Here is a 13,087-nt window from a genome sequence, read left to right as displayed (position 1 = left end):
CATGTACATATTACCTATGTACCGGTACCCCCTGTATATAGCCCTGCGTTTGTTATTTACTGCTGCTCTTTAATTATTTTATCTCATTTAAAAATATATATATATTTTCGTAACTGCAGTGTTGGTTAAGGGCTTGTAAGTAGGCATTTCACTAAGGTCGACACCTGTTGTATTCGGCGCATGTGACAGAATTTGATATGAATCCATTGTTCTTCAATACCTTGATGTGTGACATTTAGTGTGCTCTCTGTTTGACAGGTGAACTGGATGTGATCGCTTCGGAGCTGGGCATTGTGGGCCATGTGTGGAGGGGGGGTCTGAATCTTTACTGAGGAGTCATGACCCTATATGGGAGGAACATGACCAGCTGAAGTGGCCGGTCTGGCCCTGTCCATGTCCTCAGTCCACCCATAATCCTGCCCACTTCTGCACCCAAACAACCCTGCTTTGGGTAGAAGTTATCCTTACCAAATCCTAACCTTAGAGACACTCGGCTATTTTTGAAATTTCGTGTTGAAAAACAATATCCCAAGTATATAAATAGAGTAATATACACGATTTGCAGAACCAATGGAGGACAAAAGAGAATGGCCCACCTCCCCACTTGTGCCATGTCAATACGTGGACCACCTATTGATGTGCCTTTTTTTGTTAAATAAATCAGGTTATAAATTAGGGGAAGAGGAGACTGGAGTGCCATTTTTAATCAATAGATGGCAAGTGATACTGACCCTAGTGTCGTGGGACAAAGTCTTGCTGCGCCTACTATCCCACAATGTACACACCTATGATGTGTGCAATAATCCACATTATGCGGTCTTTCTTGTAAACCCTTCACCCCTTTCAGAAATCAAACATACATATTTGTTAAACATTTGTTAATGTGTCTCTGAAGAAAAATATCTCTTCTGTTACATATCTGAAATGGACAGCTGGATAGCATATCCATTCACAGAAAACACTATTTGGTTCAGCAGCAGTAATGGTGTGCAAGGCTGACATCCAGTGGTAGTACAGTGAAATTGAACTATTTCTTCAGACTAAGAACACAATGAGATCCCAGTACACTAAGCACAGGATGACATGTTCTAGTTGATTGGCATAGTTTCCTTGTCTCATTTCGCCCATCACCACTGACACATGAAAGGACTGGATAGGTTTCTGCCATGCAGCTTTCACCTCTTATTCCCTTTCAGATTAGTGGTCATGGAAGAAATATTATTAAAGGTTTTACGTGGGGAAAGCGCTAGAGAAACGACTCGTCAGTGTCTTGTCCAGGGGTGGTGGGTTTATGCCCATAGGCGACGTTGTTGCTGGTGATGTCTGGTGAGGACCTAGCTTACAACAGGCCTACAAGCCCTCGGTCCAGCCTCTCTGTCTGAGCACTGATGCAGGGATTGTGCATTCCTTGTCTAACTCGGACAGTTGTTGCCATCCTGTACCTGTCCCGCAGGTGTGATGTTCTGATGTACCGATCCTGTGCAAGCGTTGTTACACGTTGTCTGCCACTGCGAGAACAATCAGCTGTCCGTCCTGTCTCCCTGTAGCGCTGTTTTAGGCGTCTCACAGTACGGACATTGCAATTTATTGCCCTGGCCACATCTGCGACACGTTCACACAGATGAGCAGGGACCCTGAGCATCTTTCTTTTGGTGTTTTTCAGAGTCAGTAGAAAGGCCTCTTTAGTGTCCTAAGTTTTCATAACTGTGACCTTAATTGCCTACTGTCTGTAAGCTGTTAGTGTCTTAACGGTTCCACAGGTGCATGTTCATTAATTGTTTATGGTTCATTGAACAAGCATGGGAAACAGTGTTTAAACCCTTTACAATAAAGATATGTGAAGTTATTTAGATTTTTACGAATTATTTATCAAAGACAGTCCTGAAAAAGGGAAGTTTCTTTTTTTTTGCTGAGTGCAAATGAGAACGGATCAATTCTGGATCTGACCATTGACCTATTACACCAGGTTTATTCCTTTTAAGGTTGTATTAAAGAAAAGCCATTGATCGATCACCTAATTTAGCAGTAATCTGACTGATGTCACCAATCTAGGTCTTTGAGCTATTCTAGGGGAATATCTATCTGAAGACCAAATCAGAGAGATAGGTAGGAGTAAGCCCATGTAATGCTTTGTAGGTTAGCAGTAAAACCTTGAAATCAGCCATTGCCTTAACAGGAAGCCAGTGTAGGGAGGCTAGCACTGGAATAATATGATTAAATTTGTTTGTTCTAGTCAGGATTCTAGCAGGTTGGACTGGTGCGCTTCACTAGATAGATGGCATCATGAGAAAGGAAAATCCTAGATATATTGAAGCAAAATCTCAAGACATCAGTCAGGAAGTTAATACTTGGTCGCAAATGGGTCTTCCAAATGAACAATGACCCCAAGCAAAGTTGTGGAAAAATGGCTTAAGGACAATAAAGTCAAGGTATTGGGAGTGTACATCATGAAGCCCTGACCTCAATCCTATAGAAAATGTGTGGGCAGAACTGAAAAAGCGTGGGTGAGCAAGGAGTCCTACAAACCTGACTCAGTTACACCAGCTCTGTGTCAGGAGAGAAGGGCCAAAATTCACCAAACTTATTGTGGGAGGCTACCCAAATCAAATCAAATCAAATTTATTTATATAGCCCTTCGTACATCAGCTGATATCTCAAAGTGCTGTACAGAAACCCAGCCTAAAACCCCAAACAGCAAACAATGCAGGTGTAAAAGCACGGTGGCTAGGAAAAACTCCCTAGGAAAGGCCAAAACCTAGGAAGAAACCTAGAGAGGAACCGGGCTATGTGGGGTGGCCAGTCCTCTTCTGGCTGTGCCGGGTAGAGATTATAACAGAACATGACCAAGATGTTCAAATGTTCATAAATGACCAGCATGGTCAAATAATAATAAGGCAGAACAGTTGAAACTGGAGCAGCAGCACAGTCAGGTGGACTGGGGACAGCAAGGAGCCATCATGTCAGGTAGTCCTGGGGCACGGTCCTAGGGCTCAGGTCCTCCGAGAGAGAGAAAGAAAGAGAGAATTAGAGAGAGCATATGTGGGGTGGCCAGTCCTCTTCTGGCTGTGCCGGGTGGAGATTATAACAGAACGTGGCCAAGATGTTCAAATGTTCCCAGCATGGTTGAATAATAGTAAGGCAAACAGTTGAAACTGACAGGAGCATGGCCAGGTTAGCACCTCAGGTAGTCCTGGGACATGGTTCTAGGGCTCAGAGAGAGAGAAAGAAAGAGAGAAGGAGAGAATTAGAGAACGCCAAAATTTACACAGGACACCGAAACTAAACAAACTGATTAAACTACTGCAGCATAAATACTGGAGGCTGAGACAGGAGGGGTCAGGAGACACTGTGGCCCCATCCGAGGACACCCCCGGACAGGGCCAAAACATTTGACCCAATTTAAACTATTTTAAAGGCAGTGCTACTAATTGAGATTATGTAAACTTCTGACCCACTGGGAATGTGATGAAAGAAATAATTCTCTCTACTATTATTCTGACATTTCACATTCTTAAAATAAAGTGATCCTAACTGACCTAAGACAGATTTTTTACTAGGATTAAATATCAGGAATTGTGAAACTGCGTTTTAAATGTATGTAAACTTCCGACTTCAACTGTAGGTAGCCCTCCTGTCAGGTAGCTCGCTACAGTTACCCATAGCTGGCTTGCTAGTTTAATAGTTTGGTAATTTATTTAAAAAAATATGTTTATGAATCTATCAATGTTTTATAGGCTCCTCATTACGAGACTAAGCCCATTTGCCAACTATAAAATCAGTATATATAATATTTATTTATATATGTTTTTCCAGGCTAGCTTGACACTTTTTTCTGACATGCTGAAAATGCAGCCTTGTGATTATACAGCCACCAGAGTTTGACATGCGACTACAGTTTGCATTGAATTGTGGGTCATATCAACCCCGCAAGTGACCATACTTGTTCACTCGCTCCCTCGTGCTAAATTGGGGGCGAGGAGGCAACTTTAGTGAATTGGACCTCCACTTAAGATGCCAATCAAACTGCATCTGTTTTCAATGGGGATTCCCCCGAGGGAAAGCGGATAGCACAAGGGCTGAGGGGGTAAAAATGATGTGTTTGGACTGCAGCCACTGTATGTTGGCTACATGAAGTAAAGAACATTTTAATGTAGCCAACGATTATAGGGTCCCATAGGAAACACTGAACAACACTTTGGGTCCTACCCTGTCAAAAGGCATTTTCATTCATTGTCATGTCACACTGTATTCAAAGTGCCCACCATTATATTGTAACTATAGAATTCAAATAATCATTTTTTTTCCATGATTCCAACAGTTCGCTCAAGTGTTTTGATCTACATCCAAGTCAAATCGCAATTAACAGAACTTGGTAAAGGCCTAGATATCGTGCAGCCCTACATGGCAGTGTGGATTTAAAAAAAATGAGTGCAGGAAATTGAGAAATGTAGTTTGTTTTATACTGTTCAAATAATCAGAATGGAGAAAGACTCATTTTGAAATAACTTTATATGTTGCCACCCTAGGGTCAAGCATTACACCGTATGCAAGTTTAGAACATAAAATACTGTCATACTGTCACTTTAAAAAAAATATCGGAATACTGGTATTTTGACAGGATTGACCAGCCCTACATTTACACTCCTGCCAAATAGCATTCTGCCTGAAATACAATACCTAATGGGTTTTCGCGAAACTCAGCACTGTTGATTGCAAAATCTGTGAAAACAATTTTTAAGATAGCCTAGCATATGGTGGGGCCAAACAGTGCTGTCACACGCTGCATTCATTCATTCCTGATGTACATTTTGTCGCTGTTGGTGTAAAGTCTCACCTCAAATAGCCTCTTGCTAGTGAGCTGAGAAAAGAGAGCCCCTGAGAAAAATAGTGACCTCTAATATGTAGGATACAGTACTTTTGTATTGTGCTCCTTTGCAACAATGTCCGTGAAGGGCTGAGTGTCAGAGGCCAGAATCCCAGGTGGCTTCTTCAGTGTGCATCTCTACAGTGTCTTTGGAACATGCTGACTGGTAAAGAGCTACTTGTTATCTGCGAAAAGCAGGCACCGCATGCCTAAATAATAATTTATGGAAACATTCCAATCCATCAGAGCACGGCCTGAGAAACGATGGGTTTAAGGTTCCTTTGTGCGTGTGTGTCGTGACTCGTGTGTTTATAAAGTGTCTTGCTACTCAGGCTGTTAATGTCAGGTGAAAAGGCTGCTATGGGGGAAGTCGGAGAACAAGCAAACATGGACTGCGCCGCTCTCACTATTCATTACAATTATGCCATGTTGGCTCTTCCCTAGTTCCCTAGTTCCCTAGTCCCTAGCTCTTCCCTAGTTCCCTAAATCCCTTTTTTTTTAAAGTGCTGAAGTTTCATTTGGGAAATCATTACAATCCGTGTATGATTATTACTGTAGTGTGAAAATTCTTGATTGGTATATTCAATGATTGTCCTTTTTCCCCTTTTAAGTTGTATTCTTTACAGATACATAGTCTAAGAATCGTGTCACTCCACGAACCAGTTTAGAGGTTGTCCTTACAATAACATGCGTAGCCACTTGAATATATACAGGACTAATCCTTTATTTACATTTGACAAACATGATCAAACTGCCATTATTTTGGTCTTAACAAGGTGACTGTAACTAATAAATGCAGAGATAAAAATCGAAACGATGATGCACATAACGGAGTGCGTTTTTTTGTTTTAGTCATGTTAAGTAGCAACTTAATCTTACTCATTTGCTTATAGTCATCATGAAAATACATAGGAAAACTAAACAAAATAGACATCTTGATTAAGGCGATGTCCGAGCTTATAGTTTCATGGAACATACAGAAGGTAACGTCCTACTGCAGACATGATCATTCCAGCGTTTTTCTTCTCCATAGTTTATATGCATACAGTTCTCATTTCCCATGGCGTTATCAGGCTGTACATTGCTCCAGTCGCGGTAGTAGAACCTGGACCCATCACTCCACAGCCAAAGGCGCTCCTGGGTAGCGTCCTGTCCGCCGACCCAGACTCTCGGGAAGTCGTGTGTCTGTCTGCGGATCATCCCCTGAATGAAGTGGTTCTCTTCTGTGCTGTGGATGGATGCCAGGTTGGCCCCCTGAAACACGCAGTACTGCTCCGACTCGGCCCATGTCCGTTCCGTGCGGATGTATTTGAAACAGCGGTGCCCATGTTTGACCCAGCCTGTGGAGCATACGCTACGGCTTTCTGTCTTCACCTGCTCATCCTCCAGAGACATGGACTGCTCTACACCACGCTCCTCTGATGGCTCGAGAGAGAGCGAGAGACCCTGTCCGGCGTCTGTTTCCTCAAACACCTCGAGAGGTGGGTTCTGTTCAAAGTAGTTTCCCTCGACACCCATGTCCTCCATAGGAGGAACATGTTCGGCGTCAATCTTCTGTAAGATTTCAAAAGTAGGGAGCTCTGGGTTTGTATCTAGTGAACGCTCAAGAGGAAGAAGTTGGGCCTCCATTAAGGGCGTTGTGTTGCTGATCTCCAAGACGGCACAGACAAGTAGGAGGATGGTCAACTTCGCCATGGCGCTAGTCTCCTATTAGAGGGTTCTGTTCATCTGGAGAAAGAGCTGCACCTTTAATACAGTACAGGCCACAAAGTGAATTCCTAACAATGGTTAACTAGCGTTGCTGATATAAGAATTTTTACGAGTGATTCCTGTAGCAACTGATCAAAGTACAAAAAAACAGGCAAATATCTGTTTCCTTATTGAGAAATGCCACCACGTGAGTGCAGGGATTTATTGTAAACAAGAAATGTGCCGAGTTAGTCTTTTATGGGTCATCTCTCTTTCCTTGTCATGGCATGTTTCTTGATACCATCCATGTTTTTATCAAATGTTTTTTTTTTTACACAAAGTTCTAGGCAGTCGACTGCATTATGAATTCACACACATCAGTTTTATGTTTCATAGCCGTTGTTTTTAACCTGACTTCGACTTTGGCTTCCTTGTTCTGGGCTTTGTTGTCTTAGGATTTTCCCCATGGTATATCATATTACTTGATATGGTCAAGAGGTCATAGTATCAAACTTCTTGTGCTTGTGAGTGGTAGTGTATGAGTAAAAGCCAAACAATTCATGATGCTCAAGAAGTGAAGTGTTCTGTTTTAAAATGGCACAATATATACTTTTATTGGCAAATTAATGACTTTTGTTGTAAAAAAGACAGGGCCAGCTCAGTTGGTGTACTAAATCCAATGCTTGGCGGGCTCAAAACCTCTTTACATTAAGTGCCGCATGGGATTTTATTAAGGAGGCAATTTGCTGCTGCCCCTTTTGCTATGTTTAGCTGCTGTTTTGATGGAGGACCAGATTATAGGCCCTGGTGTGTGTGATATGCAGTGTGCTTCTGCTGTCTGGCCCTGCTGTGGTAACCCAATGACTTGTCATGAAACCACAGGGCTTCTGACCACAATGACATTGTGGTACTGGGCAAGTTTGCACGTACACACTCAGTACAGGCATTTCTAGATAAAGGATTATTAAAGCCAAGCATTTGTTGATCAAACATACTTTGCATCAGTTCTGTTGTACACACTTGTTGGGACAGTAAGTAGACACAGAGTTCACCTCCACGTTCAGGTGATGCACATGGTATTCCAAACTACTGGAAGCTATCTAGGAAAGTAGGAGAGGGTCAGGAAATTCTAAGTATACGACTGTCCTCTTCTTGGAGACAACTCTGGTAACTTTCTATGAACCACATATGAATAGTGTATTATGAATGTACTTATAGAATGGTCTATAACCCATCATGGTTTAAAATTGATCTATTGTTGTCATGAAACCACTATGTAATGGCCTGAATAAAAGTTTACGTGCCATGTGTGCCGAATACAACAGTTTTTATTATTTTACAAGGGAAGTCAGTTAAGAATAAATTCTCATTTTCAATTACGGCCTAGGAACAGGGGCAGAACGACAGATTTGTACCTTGTTAGCTCGGGGATTCGATCTTGCAGACGACACAACAGTAGGCCTGATCAACCTTTCGGTTGCTAGTCCAACGCACTAACCACTAGGCTACGCTGCCCCGCAGAGTGACATGCTTACTTACAGGCTCTAACCAAGAGTGCAAAAAGGGTTTTAGGTGAGCAATAGAAAAGTAAAGACCTAAAAACAACAGTAAAAAGACAGTGACAAATAACAGTAGCGAGGCTATATATGGTAGCAAGGCTATAAGAGTAGTCAGACTGATTGAGGTAGTATGCACATGTAGATATGGTTAAAGTGACTATGATGGACAGAGAGTAGCAGTAGCGTAAAAGAGGGGCTGGGGGAGGCACACAATGCAAATAGTCCGGGTAACCATTTGATTAACCGTTGAATCCTTTTTGTCCTGGACTTGGCACTCCGGTAACGCTACCGAACAGTCTATGGCTGGGGTCTTTGACAATTTTTAGGGCTTTCCTCAGAGGCCTTCCTTTTAGGGCCTTCCTCAGAGGTCCTGGATGGCAGGCAGCTTCGCCCCAGTGATGTACTGGGCCATATGCACCACCCTCTGTAGTGCCTTGCGGTCAGAGGCCGAGCAATTGCCGTACCAGGCAGTGATGCAACCATGCTCTCGATGTTGCAGCTGTAGAAACTTTTGCGGATCTGAGAACCCATGCCAAATCTTTTTAGTTTCCTTTGGGGGAATAGGCTTTGTCGTGCCCTCTTCACGACCGTCTTGGTGTGTTTGGACCATGATAGTTTGTTGATGTGGACACCAAGGAACTTGAAGCTCTCAACCTGCTCCACTACAGTCCCGTCGATGAGAATGGGGGCGTGCTCGGTCTTCCTTTTCCTGTAGTCCACAATCATCTCCTTTGTCTTGGTTATGTTGAGGGATAGGTTGTTATTCTGGCACCACCCGGTCAGGTCTCTGACCTCCCTATAGGCTGTCTCGTCGTTGTCGGTGATCAGGCCTACCGTTGTGTCGTCTGCAAACTTAAAGATGGTGTTGGAGTCGTGCCTGGCCATGCAGTCGTGGGTGAACAGGGAGTACAGGAGGGGACTGAGCATGCACCCCTAGGGGGCTCCAGGGTTGAGGATCAGCATGGCAGATGTGTTGCTACCTACCCTCACCACCTGGGGGTGGCCCGTCAGGAAGTCCAGGATCCAGTTGCAGAGGAAGGTGTTTAGTACCAGAATCCTTAGCTTAGTGATGAGCTTTGAGGGTACTATGGTGTTGAACGCTGAGCTGTAGTCAATTAATATTCTCACATAAGTGTTCCTTTTTGTCCAGGTGGGAAAGGGCAGTGTGGAGTGCAATAGAGATTGCATCATCTGTGGATCTGTTGGGGTGGTATGCAAATTAGGTGGGTCTAGGGTTTCTGGGATAATGGTGTTGATGTGAGCCATTACCAGCCTTTTAAAGCACTTCATGGCTATGGACGTGAGTGCTACGGGTCTGTAGTCATTTAGGCAGTTGCCTTTGTTCTTGGGCACAGTGAATATGGTGGTCTGCTTGAAACATGTTGGTATTACAATCAGGGACAGGTTGAAAATGTCAGGGTAGACACTTGCCAGTTGGTCAGTACATGCTTGGAGTACACGTCCAGGTAATCCGCCTGGCCAGGCGGCCTTGTGTATGTTGACCTGTTTAAAGATTACTCATGTCGGCTACGGCGAGCGTGATCACAGTCGTCCGGAACAGCTGATGCTCTCATGCATGCCTCAGTGCAGCTTGCATAGAAGTGATTTAGCACGTCTGGTAGGCCTGTGTCACTGGGCAGCTCGCTGCTGTGCATCCCTTTGTAGTCTAATAGTTTGCAAGCCCTGCTACATCCAACGAGTGTCGGAGCTGGTGTAGCACGATTCAATCTTATCCCTGTTTTGATGCTTTGTCTTTTTGATGGTTCGTCGCAAGGCATAGCAAGATTTCTTGTAAGCTTCCGGGTTAGTCCTGCACCTTGAAAGCGGCAGCTTTCCTTTAGCTCAGTGCGAATCTTGCCTGTAATCCATGGCTTCTGGTTGGTGTAAGTACGTACGGTGTCACGAACCGGCTCAAAGCCCGTAACAAAGGGAGACAACGTGGAGATAAGGAGTAACAAAAGATATATTTATTAACTAAAGCAACTAAGGAAAATATCCAATGGTGTGTGTAATCAGTAGTCCGTAGTGTAAGTGAGTGTTTTGCATGCATGAATGTGATAATGCAGGGTGTTGAAAGGTGCCAAAGCACACAAACAAAAGGCCACCAAGAACCACACCACAATCTACAACAGGTGTCTGCATGGAGAGAGTCTCCTCCATGAATGTTGAAGAGGTCTATTTATCCTGGGAGACACCTGGCCCAGGTGTTTCCCATGTAGCTGACGACCCTCTCAACTCCGCCCACTGGCATCCTAATAAGGAAACAAGAACAAAGACAGAATACGGCAGACAGAGTGGGAGGGTCGTCACATTCCCCCCCATAAAACCGGGGACCAACAAGGACCCCGGAACAACATACCAGCCTCCCGCGTCCCAAATTGACACAGGCCTCCGCGTCCCAAATTGACACAGGCCTCCGCGTCCCAAATTGACACAGGCCTCTGCGTCCCAAATTGACACAGGCCACTGCGTCCCAAATTGACACAGGCCTCTGCGTCCCAAATTGACACAGGCCTCTGCGTCCCAAATTGACACAGGCCTCTGCGTCCCAAATTGACACAGGCCTCTGCGTCCCAAATTGACACAGGCCTCTGCGTCCCAAATTGACACAGGCCGCTGCGTCCCAAATTGACACAGGCCGCTGCGTCCCAAATTGACACAGGCCACTGCGTCCCAAATTGACACAGGCCACTGCGTCCCAAATTGACACAGGCCACTGCGTCCCAAATTGGTGAGGGGTTATGTGTTCACACCTCCACCTGCCCCAACCAACCTCCTCCTCCTCAGACCTCAGCAACCTTTGCGCATAGGAAGCAATATTTAAGAGGAAAGAAGAACACAAGACCAGGAGGGAACAGACAGGAAAGATAGAACATGACAACCCGAAACAATGGTCAGTCACGTAAACATTCAGGAACATGGCACAAAAGACCAACAGCTACAAACTCCAACGAAAAGAACATCAGGGTCCTTCTTAATTTTTACAACTCCCAACGATTCATAGTCACTTCCAACGATTCATAGTCACTTCCAACGATTCATAGTCACTTCCAACGATTCATAGTCACTTCCAACGATTCATAGTCACTTCCAACGATTCATAGTCACTTCCAACGATTCATAGTCACTTCCAACAATTCATAGTCACTTCCAACGATTCATAGTCACTTCCAACAATTCATAGTCACTTCCAACGAAACAGAATTTCACTAATTTCAATTATTTAAGCTTGTAGTGTTCAGCGATCTTCCACAGCTGTTCTTAAGTACATAATTCTAACAGGTCCTCTGATGGAAAGCGAATGAACTTGTATACATGAGACACCATAGTCATAAGTAAGTAATCTTGCTCAACTCCTCTGCTGAGCAAATCAGACCACAACCAGAGAAATGACAATCACCCTGAGCACCACAGAAGAGATGAGATACAGAGCTTCCCCAAAACCTACAATAACTCAACCCTAGTCTTCGTGCAGATTTGCGGTGGGTATTTACGCACTGTAGCCCGCTGGCAAGGAAATAGAACTCCCCAGCATGCTGGAAAATTCCACCAAGCCACGGATGTGCCCCCGAGACAACTGCTCAGTCCACAGACACCACACAAAAATAACAAACATTTAACCATGCCCAACATGTCCAAAATTGAAACACGTCGCTAAGCCTATCAGGGGAAAAAGGCTATAGCTCCGGGTAGCAAGTTCCACTACCCTACCCAAATCTCCTACCGAGGTACACAGCCGATTTACTCACCTCAGACTGACTTCCCAACAGAAAGTAGAACAAGTTTCCAGGCTAGGCAAGGCCTGGAAACTAACCATTACACTCTCTCCAACGCAGCACACAAACCAAACAACAAAGGCAACCAATACTGGGCCGATCACACTCAAACACCATATTCAAACTAAACACGTACCTCCACGGTCTCCCAAACCAATAGTTCAAAGATCCCGGATGAGCCCCCACTTGTCACGAACCGGCTCAAAGCCCGTAACAAAGGGAGACAACGTGGAGATAAGGAGTAACAAAAGATATATTTATTAACTAAAGCAACTAAGGAAAATATCCAATGGTGTGTGTAATCAGTAGTCCGTAGTGTAAGTGAGTGTTTTGCATGCATGAATGTGATAATGCAGGGTGTTGAAAGGTGCCAAAGCACACAAACAAAAGGCCACCAAGAACCACACCACAATCTACAACAGGTGTCTGCATGGAGAGAGTCTCCTCCATGAATGTTGAAGAGGTCTATTTATCCTGGGAGACACCTGGCCCAGGTGTTTCCCATGTAGCTGACGACCCTCTCAACTCCGCCCACTGGCATCCTAATAAGGAAACAAGAACAAAGACAGAATACGGCAGACAGAGTGGGAGGGTGGTCACTGTGGGGACGATGTCCTCGATGCACTTTTTGATAAAGCCAGTGACTAATGTGGTGAACCCCTCAATGCCATCGCAAAACAGTCCTGTAGATTAGCATCTGCTTCATCTGACCACTTTTTTTTATAGACCGAGTCACTTATTTTTTTGCCTGTAAGCAGAAATCACAATGATATAGTTGTGGTCGGATTTACCAAATGGAGGGCGAGGGAGAGCTTTGTACGCATCTCTGTGTGTGGCGTACAGGTGATCTATAATATTTTTCCCTCTGGTTGCACATTTAACATGTTGATAGAAATTTGTTAGAACTGATTTAAGTTTCCCTGCATTAAAGTCTCCGGCCACTAGGAGCGCCGCCTCTGGGTGAGTTGTTTGCTTATTACCTTATACAGCTGACTGAGTGCGGTCTTCGTGCCAGCATCTGACTGTGGTGGTAAATAAACAGCCACGAAGAGGATAGCTATAAACTCTAGGCAATTAGTGTGGCCTGCAATTTATCACAAACTCCAGGTGAGCAAAATCTATAGACTCCCTTAGATTTCGTGCACCAGCGGTTGTTTACAAATATGCACAGACCCCCCCCCCTCGTCTTACGACGGCTG

At 44.3% G+C, this 13,087-nt stretch overlaps 2 protein-coding genes across 2 annotated transcripts in view; one reads left to right on the top strand and one right to left on the bottom strand.

The window, feature by feature from the left end:
• The window catches only part of kcnip4a (potassium voltage-gated channel interacting protein 4a), a 270,469-nt gene that overhangs the window by 18,006 nt on the left and 239,376 nt on the right, over positions 1–13,087 (top strand). The window lies entirely within an intron of this gene.
• Positions 5,564–6,613, bottom strand: LOC124008160 (ladderlectin-like). The gene has a single exon (XM_046319222.1). The coding sequence runs from the start codon at positions 6,557–6,559 to the stop codon at positions 5,822–5,824; it is 738 nt and encodes a 245-aa protein (XP_046175178.1). The 5' UTR covers positions 6,560–6,613; the 3' UTR covers positions 5,564–5,821.

This window comes from Oncorhynchus gorbuscha, linkage group LG21 (genome assembly GCF_021184085.1).
Source record: "Oncorhynchus gorbuscha isolate QuinsamMale2020 ecotype Even-year linkage group LG21, OgorEven_v1.0, whole genome shotgun sequence".
Classification (NCBI taxonomy): domain Eukaryota; kingdom Metazoa; phylum Chordata; class Actinopteri; order Salmoniformes; family Salmonidae; genus Oncorhynchus; species Oncorhynchus gorbuscha.
This window is presented reverse-complemented; position numbering and strand designations above follow the sequence as displayed.

What these genes read in the sequence shown, in the direction of transcription:
- LOC124008160 (XM_046319222.1), bottom strand. Translation starts at nt 6,559, where the DNA reads ATGGCGAAGTTGACCATCCTCCTACTTGTCTGTGCCGTCTTGGAGATC.